General features: G+C 44.3%; 1 protein-coding gene across 4 annotated transcripts in view; it reads left to right on the forward strand.

Annotated features, from left to right (window-relative positions):
• Nucleotides 1-21,708, forward strand: part of llgl1 (LLGL scribble cell polarity complex component 1) — an 82,021-nt gene that overhangs the window by 42,233 nt on the left and 18,080 nt on the right. For 3 of the 4 annotated variants that reach the window (XM_055651244.1, XM_055651245.1, XM_055651242.1), the window contains exons 7-17: nucleotides 669-801; nucleotides 4,654-4,708; nucleotides 5,266-5,420; nucleotides 10,158-10,375; nucleotides 10,869-10,936; nucleotides 12,806-12,959; nucleotides 14,932-15,036; nucleotides 15,922-16,214; nucleotides 17,386-17,539; nucleotides 19,175-19,328; nucleotides 20,883-20,999. In XM_055651244.1, coding sequence (XP_055507219.1) covers nucleotides 669-801; nucleotides 4,654-4,708; nucleotides 5,266-5,420; nucleotides 10,158-10,375; nucleotides 10,869-10,936; nucleotides 12,806-12,959; nucleotides 14,932-15,036; nucleotides 15,922-16,214; nucleotides 17,386-17,539; nucleotides 19,175-19,328; nucleotides 20,883-20,999 — 1,606 coding nt within the window. The remainder of the gene's footprint in view (nucleotides 1-668; nucleotides 802-4,653; nucleotides 4,709-5,265; nucleotides 5,421-10,157; nucleotides 10,376-10,868; nucleotides 10,937-12,805; nucleotides 12,960-14,931; nucleotides 15,037-15,921; nucleotides 16,215-17,385; nucleotides 17,540-19,174; nucleotides 19,329-20,882; nucleotides 21,000-21,708) is intronic. The other variant, XM_055651243.1, reaches the window with a different exon arrangement.

A 21,708-nucleotide genomic window follows, 5' to 3' on the forward strand; every position in this document is an offset into this window, starting at 1 on the left:
AATACAAGCCCAGTCGCTCCATTCTTTCATCATATGACAGTCCTGCCATCCTGGGATTTAACCTCGTGAACCTACGCTGCACTCCCTCAGCAAGAAGGTTCCTCAACGTTAGTCCAGCGATGGCAGTCTTTCCCTCCACAGAAGCTGTAATTGCCCCAGAGTCATTTCTGGACCTGGAGTTGAAGCAGGTGTTCTGCTGCATTAGTGGAATAATGTTTTGCAGCAATAATGTTGCAGCAATATAGTGGTTTCTAGATTACCGTTACTATGAAGGGCATTTTCAATTCCAGTTTTATTTTAACTGAATTTAAATTCTGCAGCTGCTGCAGTAGGTTTGAACTCCTCTGTATCCAGTGATCCAGAACTCTAAGTCCAGTAACTTACTTCCAAACAATGTTTTTGCTCTTGCAGATCCTGTAATGTGCTAAGTTCTAAACAAAGTCATTTTATTATGGTCCATCACTGCAATAGTGGACCCAGTTGTGTACTGTAAAATGGATGAAATTACCACTTTGGTTGAACATAGAGCATGCATAGGGTTGAATAGGCTCTTTTACATAGTATGTTCACCAACATTTTCCACAATATTGGTCTAATAACGTGACATGGTAAAGCAATCGGGTACAAGGAGTGTTGTGTTATGGTGACTTAGGATGTTTGTCCTGCAGCAGCTTGAGAGCCTCAGCTGGGAGCGGAGCAGCAAGACATTTGTCAGTTCCCACAGTGATGGAAGCTACATGGTGTGGCCAGTGAACAATGCGAGGTCCAAGTCCCAGCCCATCACCTCTTCCATTCCATACGGTGAGTGCAGCTACAGAGCTCCATCGGGAGGTTGTATTTGTAGAAACTTAAGTTGTTTTATTCTTTTATGTCTTATCGGCCTAAGATTGACCACCGTGTAATCCTGTTCTGCACATGCCTAACACTTGCATTGCGTTTAAGAAAGAACTGCAGATGCTGGTCAAATCGAAGTTAGACACAAAAAGCTGGAGTAACTCAGCGGGTGAGGCAGCATGTATGGGGAGAAGGAATTGGCGACGTTTCGATCCAAAAAGTCGCCAATTCCTTCTCTCCAGAGATGCTGACTCATCCGCTGAGTTACTCCCGTGTGCGGACGTGGCGCCGACGGACGAGAAGCCGAAGCAAAGAAGTGGAAGCCAAATAACCGAATGGAAACTAAGCCGAAACGCCAACTAACCGAAACGGTGGGATGCGTAAATGCAAACTAACCGAAAGGGCGATACGCCTAAAAGCAAACTAACCGAAAGGCTGCGTCACCTAAAAGCAAGCTCACCGAATGGCCGCTCTGCCGAAACGCCACCTACCCGAAAGGCTGCGTCGCGGACGAACCGAATGCTGCTCAACAGAAAAGTCAAATGACAGACATGACGTTGCCGGGGGGTGAGACTTGTCAGCGATTGGTCCAGACCCCTGCATCCATCACATCATTGTGGAGGGATGAGCATTGTCCCACACCTCCGCTCCACCCGACCCATAGCCCACGCGGAGGGTGGCCATGGGAGAGTGGGGGCTGTCCCGAGGGATGCGCTCCTTCTGCCGCTTACAACTTGGTGCTTGGGTTCAGATTGCCCAGTCAGCTTCGTGGGGAAAATGACCCCCACATTAGCATTATTAGCAAGATATTTAGCAACATTTGCAAGAACAAAGAGAAGATTGTTCATTTCAGGAAAGGAGAACCGAGGATCCACAAACCTGTACTCATTGATGGGACGGTGGTGGATAGTCAACAGTGTCAAGTTACTGGACGTGCATATGTCTGAAGATCTGTCCTAGGCTCAACATATTGATGAAATCACAAAGAAAACTGCACTTTAGAAGATTCAGTGAATCTCTGAATGTTCTATCGCTCCTCTACAGGTGTACAATAGGGAGAATACTGACTGGTTGCGTTGGTTTATTAACTCGAATGGTCTGATATGAAGGAGGCTGGTGAACGTGGTGGACCGCACCCAGTCCATCAAGGGGATTGACCCCCCTCCCCCCCATCAAAAGGATCTACAGGAGGTGCTGCCTCTAAAAAACAGCTAATATCACCAAAGACTGTGGATATGCTCATCTTGCTGCTGTCATCGGGAAGAAGATACAGGAGCCTGAGAACAGTGACCGGCAGATTCGAGAACAACTTCTTCCCAGCATCCCATATCCCTTGATTCTGTTAGCCCTAAGAGCTATATCTAATTCTCTTGAAAGCATCCAGTGAATTGGCCTCCCACTGCCTTCCAGAGAATTCCAGAGATTCGCAACTCTCCGAGTGAAAACGTTTTTCCTCATCTCAGTCCTAAATGGCCTGCCCATTATTTTTCCTGCATCTAGCCTGTCCAATCCCTTAAGAATTGTATATGTTTCTATAAGATCCCCTCTCATCTTTCTAAATTCCAGTGAATACAAGGCCAGTCAATCCATTCTTTTGTCATATGTCAGTCCCGCCATCCCAGGAATTAACCTGGTGAACCTACGCTGCACTCCCTCAAAAGCAAGAATGTCCTTCCTCAAATCTGCACACAATACTCCACGTGTGGTTTCATCAGGCCTCTGTGCAACTGCAGTAGGACCTCCTTGCTCTGCTCCTCTATTCAAATCCTCTCGCTATGAAGGCCAACATGCCATTTGCATTCTTCACTGCCTGCTGTACCTGCATGTTTACTTTCAGTGACCGATGTACAAGAACACCCAAGTCTCGTTGCGCCTCCCCTTTTCCTAATCTGACACCATTCAGCTAATAATCTACCTGCTTGTTCTTGCCACCAAAGTGGATAACCTCATATTTATCCACAAAATACTGCATCAGTTCACTCACCCAACCTATCCAAGTCGCCCTGCAGCCTCATAGCATCCTCCTCGCAGCTCATCCTGCCACCCAGTTTTGTGTCATCCCCAAACTTGGAGATGTTACATTAAATTCCTTTGTCTAAATCGTTGATGTATATTGTAAATAACTGGGGTCTCAGCACTGAGCCTTGCAGCATCCCACAAGTCACTGCCTGCCATTCTGAAAAGGACCCGTTAATTCCTACTCTTTGCTTCCTATCTGCCAACCAGCTCTCTATCCATGTCAATACCCTACCCCCAATACCATGTACTCTAATTTTGCACACTAATCTCTTGTGTGGGACCTTGTCAGAGACTTTTTGAAAGTCCAAATACACCACAGCCACTGCTCTCCCATATCCATTATACTTGTTACATCCTCAAATTCCAGAAGATTAGTCAAGCATGATTTTCCCCTTCATAAATCCATGCTGATTTTGACTGCTTTCCAAATGTGCTGCTTATCACATCTTTAATAATCAACTCAAGCATCTTCCCCACTACGGATGTCAGGCTAACTGGTCTATAATTCAGTTTTCTCTCTCCCTCCTTTTTTAAAAAGTGGGGTTACATTAGCTACCCTACAGTCCACATTTATTGTATTATTGATCATAGTGTATGTATTTGATATTGTGTTAATGAGATGGTAAATCTTGCAGCGTGTAAGAATTTCATTGTAATGCTCCCAATACGTATGACAATTAAACGTTCTTGACTTAGACCCATTTATCCATGAAACCTACAATTCGTGTTGCTGTGATCTTACTTGCTAACATCCCAGCAGAAATACTGAGCAACTTCAATTTCTGGCATTCTCAGTTGGTTATTTGAGTTGGAAAATGTCCCCACCCATTGTTATTCAGTACAGCTGGGTGAACAGAAAGCATTGGGATCAAGATTCGGTTCACAAGAAAAAAACTGCACACGTGTGTTTTTAGTGGCTGAGTGCTTTTGGTTGGATCTTGTTATTGAAAAATGCATGTCTTCATCAAAATTGGACCGCATGGCTATTGCACTGAGATAAAAGTCACAAGAGGACTATGGCATTTCCTTCAGCTTTCCCAGGCGGGTTTGAAGTATTGGCGCACTATAAACTTCAACCACATGCTTCATTCTCCTCACTGTTCCCGGTGGATTAAATACTCAACATTTTTTTTAAAGTAAGCACATTATTCCTGCCAGTTTGAATAATTGCTTCCCATATTTTCTGGTTCAATAAATATGTGCCTTTCCTCCCCCTGCGCATCTAACCTCACTTGTACCTCTAATGGTGCTGTGTTACAATGCTCACTCCTCTTGTACCCCAGAACTTGCAGAGTATGGCTGTTTCTTCTCTGCATTCTTAGTTCAAAAATTGTAACTTTAAAACCTAAGATTCTGTTTGGTCTGTCATGGCTTCAATTAAGCACCCTGTTCTCACTTTTCTAATAACTCGTATTCTTGCTATTGCCTTTGGTAAATCTGCCTCCCCAATCTATTTTTTTTTTAAATGCATTGTGGAACTCTGTCCCACAGCTGTGTTTAGCTTGTGTGGGTGGGTGGGCTGCAGTCGGCTTTAGCTTAACCCAAGTCTGATCTGACAAGGCTTGCTTGCCTCTGGCTCCAGCTGATTCTAGGAGAGGAAGTGTAGGGGGGGGGGGGGGGGGGGGTGTGCTGAGCTTGAAAGTCTGAAATGTTACATGTGTTTTATTTTTAACCCTTTATCCTGAGAACTGAGACCTCTGCTACAGTAATTTAGTCACAAAACTCAGCTAATTCCATTTCTAGATTGCTAATGTTTTCTTCATGAATAGGACATTCTCAACATGTTTTTCCTTCCTATAGGTCCTTTTCCTTGCAAAGCTATCAACAAAATTATTTGGAGAACATCAGAAATGGGGCAAGTATATTTCTGATTTGAAACGGCACTCACCCAGAGAGTGGTTGATTCTTTGCACACTTTCCGCTCTTCTCTGACTGCTCCAGCCTCTCTAAACACAGAGGAAGAGAATTAACACAAATCTTGCTCTGTTGCACTGTGCCAACATTGATATTTTCTTTGGCAAGTCTTGTACTTATACTGACCAATTGTTCTGGCATTAAATGGCTGAATGAGTGTTTGTTCTCTTTCCCTTTTCTCTTTTATTCTCATGCTGCTATCTAGTTCTGTAAGTGCTGCTTTCCCAGGGGTTTTAAATGCATGAGGTTCCTCAAGGTTGGTGGGACAGAGGGTTTCCTCAATCATAATGGCAATCCTTGCAAGTTGGCCATTAACCTCCCCATAGTTCACTTTCCATTCCTTCCGCTAATTGACTCGATACGGATGGCAGCAAACGGGTACAGAAACTGTTCCCTTGGTTTGACTTTGTTGCTTTGGTGTAAGAGAGAGACTTCTCTGCATTGTTATATGATTCGTATGTTTAATAGTTGGCATCCATTTTCTCTTTGCCTCTCCAGAAGTCCATTTATAATCTTCAGCGGCGGGATGCCAAGAGCCAGTTATGGAGACAGACATTGCATCACTATAATGCAGGGCAAGGCCCAAGTTACTCTGGACTTCACCTCGCGTGTGATTGACTTCTTTACAGTGCAAAACATGGACCCTGAGCAAGGTAATCTTCTCTGATTGTAGATTGATCAAGTCAAGAGTGTTTTAGTATCATATGTTCCAGATAGAACAATGAAATTCTTACTTGCTGCAGCACAACAGAATATGTAAACACTGTAAACAATATGATAAACGAGAGAGATATAAAAATGTAAGTGTGTACACACACACACACACACACACACTCACGCACTCACTCTCTAGTAGTGCAACAATAATAATAGTCTATTGTAGTTCAGAACTTATTTGGCGGTTGTAGTGTTTAATAGCCTGATGGCTGTAGGGACAAGGCTGTTCCTGAACTTGGACATTACAGTTTCAGGCTCCTGTACCATCACCCGATGTCGGGTGAAATGTGTGTGTGGCCAGGATGGTGTGCGTCTCTGATGATGCTGGCTGCCTTTTTGAGGCAGCGACTACCTGTACTATAAATCCCTTCGATGGTAGGGAGGTTAGAGCCGGTGATGGACTGGGCAGTGGTCACAACTTTTTGCAGCCTTTTCCGCTCCTGGGCGAACCAGGCCATGATGCAACCAGTCAATATGCTCTGTAGAAGTTCAAGACGATCCTCTTTGACATACCGAATCTCCGTAATCTTCTCAGGAAGTTGAGGCGTTGATGTGCTTTATTTGTAATTGCAACAGTGTGCTGGGTTCAGGAAAGATCTTTGCAAATATGCACGCCCAGGGATTTGAAGTTTTTGACTCTCCACCATCGTCCCGTTAATATAAACAAGATTGTGGGTCCTCATCCTTCCTCTTACAAAGTCCACAATCAGTTCATTGATTTTACTAATATTGAGAGCCAGCTTGTAGTGCTCGCACCATTTGGTCAATCGGTCGATCTCGCTACTATACTCTGACACATCGTCGTCTGTAATTTGTCCAACAACGGTGGTGTTGTCGGTGAACTTGAAGATGGAGTTCGCACTATGTCCGGCTACATAGTCATGCTCATGAGTAGAGAGTGAGTAGAGCAGGGGGCTGAGCATGCAGCCTTGAGGTGCTCCCATTCTGATTGTTAATGACGAAGAAGTATTTCTGCCAATTCAAACAGACTGTGGTCTGTGGACGAGGAAGTCGAGGATCCAGTTGCAGAGGGATGCACAGAGACCCAGTTCCGTGAACTTGGCAACCAGCTTGGAGGGGATGATGGTATTGAACGTCGAGCTGTAGTCAATAAACAACAGCCTTACATAAGTGTTTTTATTGTCCAAGTGATCCAGTGCAGAGTGGTGAGCCAGTGAGATCCCATCCTCTGACTTGTTGTGCAAACTGTAGTGTGTCGAGGTTCTTGTTGAGGTAGGAGTTGATGTGCACCATAATATCCAACCTCTCAAAGCACTTCATCACCACAAATCACCACAATTGTTAGTGCCACTGGTCGATAGTCTTTGAGGCACGTCACCTTACTCTTCTTGGGCACCGGTGTATTATTGATGCCATCTTAAAACAGGTGGGAACCTCAGACCTTAGTAGAGGGTGAAAATGTCCAGCCAGTTGGTCTGCACAGGTTTTGAGAACGCGACCAGGTATACCATCAGGTCCAGGCGCTTTCCGAGGGTTCACCCCCCTGAAGGATCTTCTAACGTCGACCTCTGTGACTATGACTGTAATACCATCAGGGCGTATGGGAGCTCGGGAAGACACATCGGTGTTCTCCCTATCAAAGCGTGCGTAGAACGCACTGAGCTCTTCAGGGAGTGATTCCTCGCTGTCGCTTGAGCTGCCTCCTGGTTTCGCCTTGTAGGAGGTGATGGCATTCAAACCCTGTCACAGTTGCCAAACATCCGCCCCATCCTCCAGCTTTGAGTGGAAGTCCCTTTTGGCCTTTTTGATGTCCTTGTCGAGGTCGTATCTGGACTACTTATAGACCTCTGCGTCACCAGACTTGAATGCCAAGTGTCTGGCCCTCGGATAATGCGTCTTCCTGGTTCATCCAAGGCTTCTGGTTAGGAAACACTCGGAACGTTTTTGTAGGAACACAGTCCTCCACTTATTTCCTTATGCAGTCTGTATCGACTGTGGCGTATTCATTCAGGTCCGTTGCCAAGTCCTTGAAATTGCCCAGTCTACAGACTCCAAGCAGTCCTGTAGTTGTCCTTCTGCCTCCCCCAGACCAGCACTGTGCAGCCCTCACTTCTGGGGGTGCGCTCTTCAGTTGCTGCCTGTATGCAGGAAGAAACAGCACCTCTGAGTGGTCTGATTTCCCGAAGTGAGGGCGAGGGATAGATTGATAGGCATCTTTGATGGTCATATAGCAGTGGTGAAGGGTGTTTAATCCTCTGGAGCTGCAGGCGACATGCTGGTGGTAGTTTGGGAGTGATTTTTTTTTTTCAGGTTGGCTTTGTTGAAGTCCCCGACTATGGTGGTAAGGGCTTCGGGGTACACTGTCTAGTGCTTGTTGACCACGGTGTGCAGGTCCTCCAATGCTAGGCAGATGTCTGCTTGGGGTGGAATGTAGACCGCAGTCAGGACGATGGAGGGGCGGTAGAAAGGGCAGCACTTCACCGCAGATGTGCTAGGTACGGTGAGCAGGTTAGACAGAACTGCCACCTCTGAGCACAAAGAGTTGACCATGAGGCAGACGCCTCCGCCTCTCCCTTTCCCAGATGCCTGCGCTCGATCCATGCGATGGATGAGAAACCTTCAGGCTGGACCGCTGAGTCTGGGGAGCTGGGGGTGAGCCATGTCTCTGTGAAACAGAACACAGAGCATTCCCTCAGCTCCCTTTGGTAAAGCAGCCTTGACCTCAAGTCCTCCACTTTGTTTTCCAGTGATTGTGCATTGGCTAGTAGGATGGTCGGGAGAGGGGGTCGTAGTCCCCTGCGCTTCAGTCTGACTTGTAGTCCTGCCTGCCAGCCATGTTTCCTGGACACCATAGAGGCATCCCCGGTGTTTCCTGTTACAGTACTTGCTGTTCCTGCAATCCTCCGCCAGGTCGGGGATTCCCATGCGATCGGGAATTCCCTTACAGTCGGTAGCTCCGTTGCTGCTGGTAGATCGCAATAGCGTTAATGCGTTTCAATGCGTTAGCAGCTTGTCTGTTACAGCGCTGGTTTCTGCTGTTCCTTTTATACAGGTCAGCTGAGAACTATATCTGATGATTTTCTGTTGTGCTGCTGGCAACATGTCGCCACAGACAGGCGCCACCTTAACATTCACCACACTGTAGCTCGAATTAGAGGTTAATTGTTGATGGGCTGGTAATGGATTGTGGTTCCCTCTAAAAGAGTTGGGTTGATGAAGTCAGTGTGGGTAATTTGCCAGAATGATGCACACAAGCTGACCCAGGGTTATGAATGCCTACTTATGAACATCCCTTCATACAACGTTCCCATAATATTATTCAAAGTCTGACATTTAGTTCCTATGAAAAGCTGATTTAATTTCCCATTTTTAAATTTTCCTTGTCTTGCGTTTTTGCTGCCATTCGTTACAATACTTTGGAGGCATTGTTGCCACTTTGTGATTTTTGTTTTGCTGTATATTTTCTGTGGACAAAATCAACCATTGAACATCTGTAAAAATGTAAACTATTTATTACCCAGGAACTGCCTGCGCATAGAGTCCATACGGTGCAGTCACGCAATGAAAATGTTATGAGTGGATAAATGGAAAACAGATTTTTGCCATAGTTTAGTTTAGAGATACAGTGCGGAAACAAGCCCTTCAGCCCACCGAGTCCGTGCCGACCAGCGATCCCCGCACACTTATACGATTCTTACGCACACTAGGGACAATTTACAATTGTTCCCAGCCAATTAGCCCACAAATCTGTTTGCCCTTGTCGTGTGTGAGGAAGCCCATGTGGTCACAGGAAGAACGTACAAACTCTGTACATACAGCACCTGTAGACGGGATCGATCACTGATCTCTGGCGCTGTAAGGCAGCACCTCTATCACTGTGCCACCATGCTGCCCCTAAGTGCGGAGAATTTTTCCTCAGACAGTGAAGGCTTGACATGGATCAGACTGGGTGTTTGGTAGGAATATTAAAAATAATGAAAGAGGGCAGCTTAAGGCAAGAATAATCAGCCATTCAAAATTGAAAATGAAAGCATTTTGTCCAATTTAATTCTTATACAGGCATTTGACACGATTGTTTTGGAATAATTATTCAATAAAGGATCTGGTTACTGGTGAAAGTTTGAATTCAAGTTGGAATTAAATTTATATTTTAGTTTAGTTTAGATATAAAACAGGACTGAAAAAAGGACTGAAACAGTCCTTCACCCATCGAGTCCGCGCTGACCAACGATCCCCGTACACTAATACTATCCTACACACACTTGGGACATTTTACATTTTTTCCAAGCCAATTAGCCTACATACCTGTATGTCTTTGGAATATGGGAGGAAACCAGAGCACCCAGAAAAAACCAACACTGGTCAAGGGGAGAACATACAAACTCCGTACAAACAGCACCCATAGTCAGGATCGAACCCAGGTCTCTGGCGCTGTAAGACAGCAACTTTGCCGCTGCACCACCGCTTATCTGTTAAGCAGCTTTTAAAAGATAATTGGGTATTACTACCTGCACATTCAGACTTTTTTTCATCATATTAAGGTCATGTGATAGGAGCAGAATTAGGCCATTCGGCCCATCAAGTCTACTCCGCCATTCAATCATGGCTGATCTGTCCCTCCCTCCTAACCCCAATCTCCTGCCTTCTCCCCCAAACCCCATATTGTTCCGTTGTGTAATGCAGACGGTGATTTTGTTTTGTTTGGCCTTAAGTGTACGATAATCCCAGAGCCCTCCTGGTGCTAGTGGAAGAGGAGCTGGTGGCGGTAGATCTGCAGACCCCAGGCTGGCCGACCATCACTCCGCCGTACCTCGCATCACTCCATTCCTCTGCCATCACCTGCTCCTATCACATCTCCAACATTCCCGCCAAGCTTTGGGAGAGGATCATCTCTGCAGGGAAGCAGCAGAACCCTCTGCATTCAACAGTGGTAAGTAGCTGAGCTGCAACATCGCTTGGAAAGGAGTAAACTCTTTGCTTGCTAATGTCAAGATGATTAAAAACTTCATGAACAAAGATGATTTTGGTGATGTGGTTCCCAGAAGCACACGGTGCCCAGCCACTACTGCCCGGTATATTTTTCTTCAAAATTGATGTTAACTTTTCAAATGATGACTGGAACAAGCTTGGTATAGAAAGCCTTGGAAGGATTATTATTGCCTGCTGGTTTTGGTTAAGTGTCAAGTTTAAACTTCTGCCGTGGGATTGCAGACTATTTTTCTTTTCAAATCATTATTTATCTTTATGCCTTTTGTTTAAACCATTGTAAACCAAATTTCTGCCTTGCACTTAGCAGTAATTGTTGGAACTGGCATAGATTACCTCCCACTCAGGTTGATCGTGTTGAAGTGCCCCTTCACCTGCAGACAATCCCTTGCTTTATTTTACACAACGTGTTTCTAATGCCATGCTGTGTTGTTTAGGAGTGGCCAATCAATGGTGGGAAAAACCTTGCTCCGGAACCTGTACACAAGGGGCTTCTGCTAACTGGGTAAGAGCATTTTCATACCAGCTTACATCATTTGATACCTTGATAGAAATTGTTATAATGCTCTCTCTTTCTATTCTCTGTCCATATTAAGAAGAAAAACATCCTGACTGGAGTTTACATAGAAAATAGATGCAGGAGTAGGCCATTCGGCCCTTCGAGCCTGCACCGCCATTCAATATGATCATCCAACTCGTTATCCTGTACCTGCCTTCTCTCCATACCCCCTTATCCCTTTAGCCACAAGGGCCACATCTAACTCCCTCTTAAATATAGCCAATGAACTGGCCTCAACTGTGGCAGAGAATTCCAGAGATTCACCACTCTCAGCGTGAAAAATGTTTTCCTCATCTCAGTCCTAAAAGATTTCCCCCTTATCCTTAAACTGTGACCCCCTTGTTCTGGACTTCCCCAACATCGGGAACAATCTTCCTGCATCTAGCCTGTCCAACCCCTTAAGAATTTTGTAAGTTTCTATAAGATCCCCCCTCAATCTTCTAAATTCTAGCGAGTACAAACCGAGTCTATCCAGTCTTTCTTCATATGAAAGTCCTGAAGTTTGTATCGTGCCCAGTGGCATGAACTGTATGAGAAATGAGAGCCTGTTTAAACATGGAATTTATATGCGACATCCAGCAGGAGTTATTAATGACTAGTGTCTCATGTGCTCTGTCCCTTGGCTTAACACCCATGACTAATTTTTTGATTTGATGTTCCTTTTGCTCCTTGTGTAATTCATGTTCAACTGTAATGAAGCATGCATCAAATATTTCTGACCTTTGGCTGCAAGTCACTCATTCATCAGCAATTCTGCTGTACCACTTCCTGTACTTGGATTACAACATACAATTGAGCAAAAAAGTTCAAGTAGTTTATTTTTCTGAAATGAACATCTACCAGCTGGTGTACGGAGATGAATAAATTCAGCTGCCTAAAAATTCACGTCACTTTGGGGTTAGTAGTTGAGTGAATGCTTAACATGAACTGCCATAATGGAACTGCTATTAGGCCCCAACTTAAACTTTATCCACCACTTAAATTTGAACTTCAAAACCATATTAGTTGCAATGACTGCTGTAGGAATGTATGGAAGAATGCTTTAGATGATTTGGGGAATAGGTTACACCAGAAATGGTGACTGGTATTGCAGATGTGTAAATCTCATTACCCATTGCAAGATCCTCAAACAGCTTGTCAATAGCCAGCTGATTTATTTTTGTGAAAGCCCTATTGCTGCCACATAAACGCTAACTTTTAAAAGTGACTATTTTGTGTTCACCTTCAGAATAACCAAATTTGCATCTGAATGTTGACATCTTTGATCAATTTGTTCTCCCAGTTCAATATTGAACTGCCAGAGTCCTACAGCGTAGAAACGGGGAAATTTGGCCCAACTTACCCTCGCCGACCAACATGCCCTGTCTACACGAGTCCCACCTGTCTGCATTTGGCCCCTATATCCCAGAGCCCTCCTGTCAACTTTATACAACTTATTTTGGCTTTATTTTAAAACCAGTCACTGTGGTTCTGCCATGCAAGAATTCAAATTTGATTTCTCCTGGTCAGACTTTACAAGAGAGTAATCGGGACAGCAACCTCGCTGATGGAGCACAAAAACGCAATAGGCAGTTTGTAATCTTCAGTAACTTTGATAAAAGGTGCATAATATTAGCTGCATTTGTGCTCTTCGAGTTTCTCCTTCATTCGAGCTTTTCTCCACTGGTAACTTGCATGTTTAATACAGGCATCCTTTTGGATTTTGGGAAAAAAAAGCAGACAGAAAATGTATCGTAGCATGATCTTCCATTGGATGGAAAGTCAGTGTAACATTGAGCAGTGGAAATATTTACTCATTACTCTTTTTGTTCTCAGGCATGAAGATGGGACAGTGCGTTTCTGGGATGCATCTGGTGTGTCGCTGAAGCCCCTTTATAAACTAGCCACAGCAAATATCTTCCAGACAGATGCAGATCACACCGAAAATTTCCCACAGTGTGGGGAGGAGGAATGGCCTCCATTCCGCAAGGTAACAAGCCCCATTTCAACCGCAGACATTTCTGAGGCGTGCGGGGAAATGGGGTGCAAAGATAACTGCTGGCCGACGTATCTCCTGGCGCCACTAATGTGCAGTGGAATAAAAACAAAACCTATTTGAATTACATACATCGGGCAACAATATAAGTACTGGAAGTACTTGGCTTGTCAGGCAACATCTGCTGACCTTTCAGCCAAACAGGAAAATATAAGTGAACTAATGTGTGCTAAATAGTATCGAGTGACAGAAGCAGGAGTGAGTGGATGGAGGCAAGAGTATTCATGATGAGGGTTATCAGAGGCATTGAAGAAATGCCAGTTGCATCCAAAGACCGCATGAAATGATGAAGGAGACAGACAGGCCGTGGGATATGAACTCTGCTTTATCACTTTGTTTTTAAAATCATGCTAGAATTCCAAACAGAGGTGGTCTTCTGCAAAATGATCACCTGCTGTGAATTTGGTGCCTCCCATGTAAAAGAGATTGGACGCTGAGCAGAATATATCACTGCCAAATGAAAATATGAGCAAATCTTTGTTGCATCTGGAAGAGCTTTCAAGGCCAGGGTGGTTAGAAGGGAGTTGGATAATGTGTTGGGAAGGTTAGGCTGCGAATATTGAGGGATGGAGGAAATCCTTGAAGGAAGGGGAGAAAAATCAAGACTTGCTAAAACAGCATGAGAATGGACAGTGAGGCCTTCAGTACAAATGCCACAGAGAAACTGAAAATGGAATAGAATGGTTGATAGTTGTGTAGAAAGGAACTGCAGATGCTGGCTTATACCGAAGATAGACACAAAATGCTAAACTCAGTGGGTCAGGCAGCATCTCTGCAAAAAAAATGAATGGCTGACATATTGGGCCGGGACCCTTCTTCAGACTCAAGGGCTAGTCTGAAGAAGGGTCCCGACCCGAAACGTCACCCATCCTTTTTGTCCAGAGATGTTGCCTGACCCGCTGAGTTACTCCAGCACTTTGTCAATCAATTAGTCAATTTTATTTGTATAGCACATTTAAAAACAACTCGCGTTGACCAAAGTGCTGTACATCAGTGAAAGTACTAATAGACTAGATGAAGGGGAGGAAACCAGTTGAGATGTAAAGGATAGACGGAGAGTGCTAGAGTAACTCAGCGGGTCAGGGAGCATCTCTGGAGGAAAAGGATAGGTGACATTTTGGGTCGGGACCTTTCCGACTAAATGAAAGATTTATTTCATTTCTTTCTACGAGATTCCTTCGTAAGGGCAGGCTTATAATATGAGGATACCAGGGGCATTTCTGCTTATGAATCCTGAGATCGGATTGGATTTGAACAATTGAGTAATTGTGAGGCTAGAAATTGGATGGGATGGGTCATTAATAGCCTGGGAAATGAATGCTATTGTAAAGTTGGACAACAAATGGATACTGCAAGTTTAAAGGATACGGTAAAAATGTGTAGGGTTTTTCGTTTGAGAAATCCAATCTGTTTCTCTTTATACAAGCCAGCATCATACCTGTCGCCTCTGCACCCACAGCACACTGCTATCTGGCAGATTATTTTGTGACTTGGGGGCGGCATGGTGGCGCAACACCAGAGTTGCTGCCTTACAGTGCCAGAGACCCGGGTTCGATCTTGATTAGAGATGTTGTCTGTATGGAGTTTGGACATTCTCCCCATGGGTTTTCTCCGCGTGCTCTGGTTTCCTCCCACAATGCAAAGATGGACAGGTTTGTAGGCTAATTGGCTTGGGGGAAAAAAATGTAAATTGTCCCTAGTGTGTGTAGGATAGTGTTAGTGTTAGATTGCTGGTCGGTGTTGACTCGGTGGGTCGAAGGGCCTGTTTCCTCGCTCTATCTCTAAGCTAAACTAAACTAAGACTCGTGGATTAAATGCCTATGAAATAAATTCAGGTGCTCAATGTAAAGTTTCATGTTTCTTCAGTGTTTCTGAGTTTGACCTCTACCTTCTGCCTTTCCTGCAGGTTGGTTGTTTTGATCCCTATAGTGATGATCCAAGGCTGGGGATTCAAAAGATTTCATTGTGCAAATACAGTAGTCGCTTGGTGGTTGCGGGCACAGCAGGACAGGTACTAACGTTTCTCATTGCTTTCTATTTAGAAAGTTGACTGCATTGACTCTGCTTAGAGTGGAGGAGGCAAGAAATGGTCTTGACGGGAGGGGGAGGAAGTTGAACTTGGGGGCTGGTTGAGTATGACATTTGGGAGTTAATTGGTTTCTAGTCTCAACCATACTGTCATGGTCAAGTGAGCCAACGTATGCCTGCATGGAAATGCAAAATATTACAGAGTTTGGACTAGATCACCAACGGCTGGAATACGTGGGGAGAGAGCTGCCTGATGTTGAGATACTGAACATATGTCCTTATTTTGTTGGTGATGAGCCATAGAGGATGGCACTGGAGAACTCGGCATTTTATCTTTTTCGTCTAAGACTAAAAGCCAGAGGTTGGACAGGCCAGGGCTTTATTCCTTCGAGGTTGAGGGGTGATCTCATAGAGGTGTATGAAATTGTGAGGGGATTAGATAGGGTGACTACACAGAGTCTTTCTTCCTGGGTAAGGGAATCAAGAACTAGACGATGTAAGTTTAAGTTGCGAAGGGAAAATTTTAATAGGAACTTGCGGGGTGACTTTTTCCACAGAAAGTAGTGGGCATAAGGAACTGGCTGCAAGAGGATGTGGTTGAGGCAGGTGCAATAATAATATTTAAAAGATATACTGATAGGGAAGGTTTTAAGAGATATGGACCAAATGCAGGCAATTAGGACTAGCTGGGATGGGTTGTCTTGGTTGGCATGGACAAGTTGGACTGCAAGACCTGTTTCCATTGCTGTATGACTCTCTATCCAATGTGAATCTAAATTGGGGAAGGCCAATGTCGCAATCTATTTTGTGATTTTTTTTCATGCCCTGTTCATGTTCTTTTAATAAGCAATGTGTTTTCAATCCACAGGTTATTGTTATGGAATTTAACGATGAAAAGTCGGAAAGAAAGATGAATCTTTCCACAGTCGACCTCCTTCAGGATCGAGAAGGTTTCACGTGGAAAGGTCACGACCGGTTAAGCCCGAAAGCCGGTTTAATGGGGTTTGCTGCTGGTTTCCAGCCGAGCTTCCTGGTTCAATGTGTTCCTCCAGCGACTGTGACAGCAGTGGCCTTGCACACTGAGTGGCAGCTTGTGGCTTTTGGCACAAGTCATGGTTTTGGCATCTTTGATTACCATAGACAACAGCCAGTGCTGGCCAGGTGAGTGCTGGCATCTGTATTTTTGAATTGCTTCAATCCTGTCCCAAGCAGTTTTTAATGGGGGACATGGGTAGATGTTTGGCGATGGTCATTGGTCATCATCGTACTTGCCTTCCCACAGGCCTTCCTATCAAAAGTGGGTCGTACCTGGTAACCTGTAGGGTGTGATAATAGCTACTTCACAATTACCCCCGTGGGGATCCTTTTATATATTTAAAAATAAAAATCTTTCTGGAGAAATAATTTCTACACGTGTTCTTTATCGCGAGCCTCCCCTTCATGCTGTTCATAAGTTCATAAATCATAGGAACAGAATTAGGTCATTCAGCCCATCAAGTCTACTCCGCCATTCAATCATGGCTGATCTATCTTTCCCTATCAACCTCATTCTCCTCATAGCCCCTGACACCCTGACGAATCAAGATTCTCTCAATAAAAGTATCCATTGACTTGACTTCCATTGACGTCTGTGGCATTGAGTTCCACAGATTCACCAGCTAGATTCTGAGGCTATGGCCTCTGATCCTAGACTCCTACTAGTGGAATCATTCTCTCCACATCCACTCTTATCCAGACATTTCACTATTCGGTCCAATCTCCAAGCTGATCCTAGGTAAAACCAGCCAGTCGTCATTACAACACCTCACGTGAGAACCTTTCATGTCAGACCACAGAACTACATTGACTGTTTTCCTGTGATAGGAGCAGAATGAGGCCATTCGGCCCATCAAGTCTACTCTGCCGAACAATCATGGCTGATCTAACTCCCCCCTCAACCCCATTCTCCTGCCTTCTCCCCATAACCATTGTATATAATGGGAATGTAGCTGAGCCTAATGCAGTGAGGAAAAGTTGAGCATTGGGCAAAACGGATTTTTAAGCAGGGTTTGGGAGACATTTCCATTGTCTGGGACATGCGCCCCATGATTATTGTTGTGATCTGCAGGGATGGTACCCTTGAGTTTGTTGATGTAAATAGCCTGCATTTCTATCACAAACCATTTAAGTTAATCAATGTCATGAAAGTTAACTCTAACTTGCCACCTTTCTATTTTCTTTCTGTTGTCAGAACTGCTTTCCAAGGTTGCTATCTTTTGCTGATTTTTTCCATGTTTTTAACTGTTCCTGTTGGAAGATGGAATATGTTCATGTTGTTTATTCCACCTCCCAGGTGCACACTACATCCCAATGATTCTCTGGCAATGGAGGGCCCACTATCACGGGTGAAATCACTGAAGAAATCATTGCGGCAGTCTTTCCGACGGATACGGAAGAGCAGGGTGTCGGGGAAGAAGCGACCATCGTCGTGCAGCCCTACCAGCAAGGTAGTCTGTTTGAGTTTTTGAGTCGTATACAGCGTGTAAACAGTCTCTTCGGCCCAACTTGCCCATGTGACCATGTCCCATCTAAACTAGTCCCACCGGCCTGCGTTTGGCCCATATCCCTCTAAACCTATCTATCTATCCATGTACCTGGATACCAAGAATATGTGTGTTATGATTGTGTTTATAATTTGTTTGGTTGTTTTGTTGTTTGTCTTTTGCACAAAAGTCCGCGAGCATTGCCACTTTCATTTCACTGCACATCTCGTATGTGTATGTGACAAATAAACTTGACTTGACTTGACCTGTCTAAACATCTCTTCAACTACCTCCTCTGGCAGCTTGTTCCATATTTCCACCAACCTTTGTGGGGGAAAAAAGTTATACAAAAAAATTAACCCTTAGGTTCCCATTAAGTCTTTCCCCCTCACCTTAAACCTATGTCCTTTGGTTTATATTTCCCACTAGAAAAGTGTTTAGACTTTGCTCATATAGTCAGTCCACCTAAAGCAGTTCCCCGGTTCACCTAAATCTCCCTTTTCGGTAACCGTCTTAAACTTAACCAGACTATGCACACGAGGTAACATGGGCTTTGGGTCACAAATTATCAATGGTTCAGACTCCTATGCATTTGCTCACTTTATGAAATGTTCTTCCCTGCCTCTGGTATTTCTAGATCACATCAGCACCCCTTAAATGACTGTACTTTAGCACCTATGAGCTCAGGTAGCAGAGTTATGGATGAACTCTTTCCTGGGTCATTCAGTGTTGTACAGGAATTCCATGGATGGTCAGAGAGAGAGTTACAGGGGGTCCCTTTCATCACCTGCCTGGTGTCCATCTTCCATTGAATGCTGCTCACACACACACACACCCGATTTGTCTTCAATTTTTATCTTTGTTTTCAAAACTCCCTTTCATCTTACCTCTACCTCTCTGAAATAGCCTCCTACTCTGTAACATTTTGTAATACTTGTTCTCATCCGGTTCCAACACGTCTCATTCAATTTCAGTTGCTGTATCGTTGGCAACTACTTCAGCCTCTGGCGCTGAAATACCCTTTCTGAACATTTTGCCTTTCTTTCCTCTTGAACCATTCTATAAACATTCTTCCACATACTACAATATGTGGGCCCAGAACAAATTTATTACTACTGCCAAAAATATCTATTTTGTGTTTTCATTGTTTAAGCATTGCGTACAGTGAAAGTTTAAAGTGGAAAACATGAAGCACTTTTCCATTGACTATAACAGATACATTTTCGGGTTACATGAAGGAGAGGAGCAAAGTGTAAAGAAATGAAATGGCTTGACTTGACTATTCATCCACTATGCCCTTGATGACCTGCGTCAAGAATGCATTCAATTGTAAAGTGATGCCTTTATAAAGTGATCTGTGCTGTACGATTCGCCCAAGATATGAACCTCCCCTTTTGATTCGAGCTGCTGGTAACATTGAAAGTCTTCATCCAAATTTGATCTACAACGTAGGGATGTAGTGCAGAGGATGATTAGATCCTAGGGCCAGGTCTCGAGAAGCGAGTGTTGACCTGTCTGCCTAGTGTAGAAAATTCACTGAATCTTGGCTAATTATGTCACTGTAATGACTTTTTAAAGAAATCTCCTCCTTCATAACAGGTCCGAGAAGCAAATGCCAAGCTTGCCGAGCAGGATGGTCCGTGTGAGGTGGAGGTGACTCCAGTACAGAGACGGATAGAGCCACGTTCTGCAGACGATTCTCTGTCGGGTGTTGTTCGCTGCCTTTACTTTGCTGACACGTTTTTGCGAGATGGTGAGCGTTCGTTTGTGGATATACGATTTGATGGTGTGGTGGTTGATGCACAATGGAAATAGCTAGGAAGAATCATAATAGTCCCCCGGAGACAAGCAATGCTGTCGGACCAAGAAACCAGGAACTACAGATGCTGGTTAACACAAAAGGAAACAAAATGCTGGAGTAACTTGGCAGGTCAGGCAGCATCTCTGAAGAGCGCGGATAGGTGATGTTTCGGGTCGGGACCCTCCTTCAGACAGAGCAGAGATTCTATTTTCTTCTTGATCAGTACTAATGGATAGAATGGATGTGGAGAGGATGTTTCCACTGGTGGTAGAGTCTAGGACCAGAGGTCATAGCCTTATAATTAAAGGACGTTCCTTTTGGAAGGAGATGAGGAATTTCTTTAGTGAGATGGTGGTGAATTTGTAGAATTCATTGCCACAGATGGCTATAGAGGCCAAGTCAATGGATATTTTTACGACATTGATGGATAGATTCATGATTTGTATGGGTGTCGGGTTAAGATTGAAAGATATATCAACCATGATTGAAGGACAGAGTAGACTTGATGGGCCGAATGGCCTAACTCTGCCCCTCTCACTTATGAACTTGTGCTCATGTTTCTGAGCAAGGGTCGCTGACCTGAAACGTGAACTGGTTTCTCTTTCCACAGATGCTGCTTGACTGGCTGAGTTCCGCCAGATTCCGTTTTTGTTTGAGGTCTCAGCATCTGTAGTTTTTTTGTTTTCTATTACTGTTCAATGGTTAACTTCTCCTCCTGTCTTCAGTAGGACATGTCAGCATCGCAGTTCTGAGGTACAAAATAATCACTCTTGGTTAAACTTAGTTCAGAAATAGGGAGGTGCAGCAGGAAACTGGTCCTTTAGCCCATCGCATCCACACTGACTACCAAGAACCCAATTGTGCTACTCTTGCACTTATTCTCCTCACGACCCTCTCAATCCCCCTCCAGATTTGCCACTCATCTATATGCTAGGGGTAATTTGCAGCGACCAGACTGTGCAGAAGAACAAAAACCACACGGTCACTACCAGGGGTCAGGATTGAACCTGGATAGCCGGAGCTATAAGGTGGCAGCTATGCCACTGTGCCCCCCAAACTAAACAAATTGCACACTACTATGGAATTGTGACCACCACGATCAATCTACTGCTCCCAATACAGTGGAGCTGAAAGTGGTGTACAACAAAACTGGGTCCCTTGTTTGCTGTTTTCATCCTAGGATAACATGCATGCAAGCCAGAGAACAGAGGCAAGCAGATTCTTGCCATGGATCGAAAATAAGAGAATGACCTGAAATCCATTTGTGTTCTGTTCAGTTGAAGTATGATCTTTTTAATCCTAATAGTTATCACTGAAATTCCACCTTGAATAATTTAGCATCAAATCAACTGGTTTGTCAACCATTTGACCTTAATTGTATGTGGCCCCTGAGAGTCTGGCGTTCCTGTACATATTGTGAGGTGTACTTTATTCCAGAGTAGTTTTATTGCATAGGCATTCGTCACGGAGTCGGTTCTTGGTTTAATGCTTTTATTTTGCTTGTAGCCACGCACCATGGCCCTACGTTGTGGGCAGGAACAAATGCTGGGTCTGTTTACGCATATGCACTAGAAGTTCCATCCAGAGAGAAGTGGACGGAGAGGTCCACCGAGGCTGTATTGGGTAAGATTCATGATCCACTGTTTACTGTATTGCGTATTCAGTTTGGGTTCTGCTGCTCTGGTACTACCAGTTCACAGTGAAATCTACCATTGAAACATTTTCTGCCATTTCAGGCGATCTCTTCCAGATCACAACTTGTCTTTCCCTGAGAAATAAATGATTTCCACATGCAGCGTTTGTTCTTTTTCCAAATTTGGCCCAATCGCTGAAAGCAGTTTTTGCTTGCCATTGGCTGCGTTCTTTAAAAAAATAAAAAATAAACTAATGGAAATTATTCATTATTCTGAATAATTCTATCAAAACCCATAAATTTCACTACCTTAACTAAATTCCTTAACTCTCAATGCTCTCATAACTCTCAACTTTCCACAGGCAATGCGGACTTGATCAAGAATATTGGCCAAAAGCCAATGAGGTACTTCCACAGGCAAAGGGCCTAAGAAGCACACCCATCTGAAATCCCACAGACCCAACTGGAACATGGAGCACACCCCAAAATAAATCCCACCTCTGGTTTACCCTTGGCTGACTGCAAACACCAATGGCAACCTGATAACTGATCTAAGCGAAGAGGCTCCAGGCTTTAACTTTTCAAGGAAAGCCTGGCCAACCTGCATCCACTTGAGGAAGGGCCAAGAGAGATCTAGTCATCTGCTCCACAAGTGGAACATGAGGAATATCCCCAGTTATGGCCAGCCAAGTTAAACCA

Source organism: Leucoraja erinacea, chromosome 20 (genome assembly GCF_028641065.1).
Source record: "Leucoraja erinacea ecotype New England chromosome 20, Leri_hhj_1, whole genome shotgun sequence".
In the NCBI taxonomy this organism is placed as follows: domain Eukaryota; kingdom Metazoa; phylum Chordata; class Chondrichthyes; order Rajiformes; family Rajidae; genus Leucoraja; species Leucoraja erinaceus.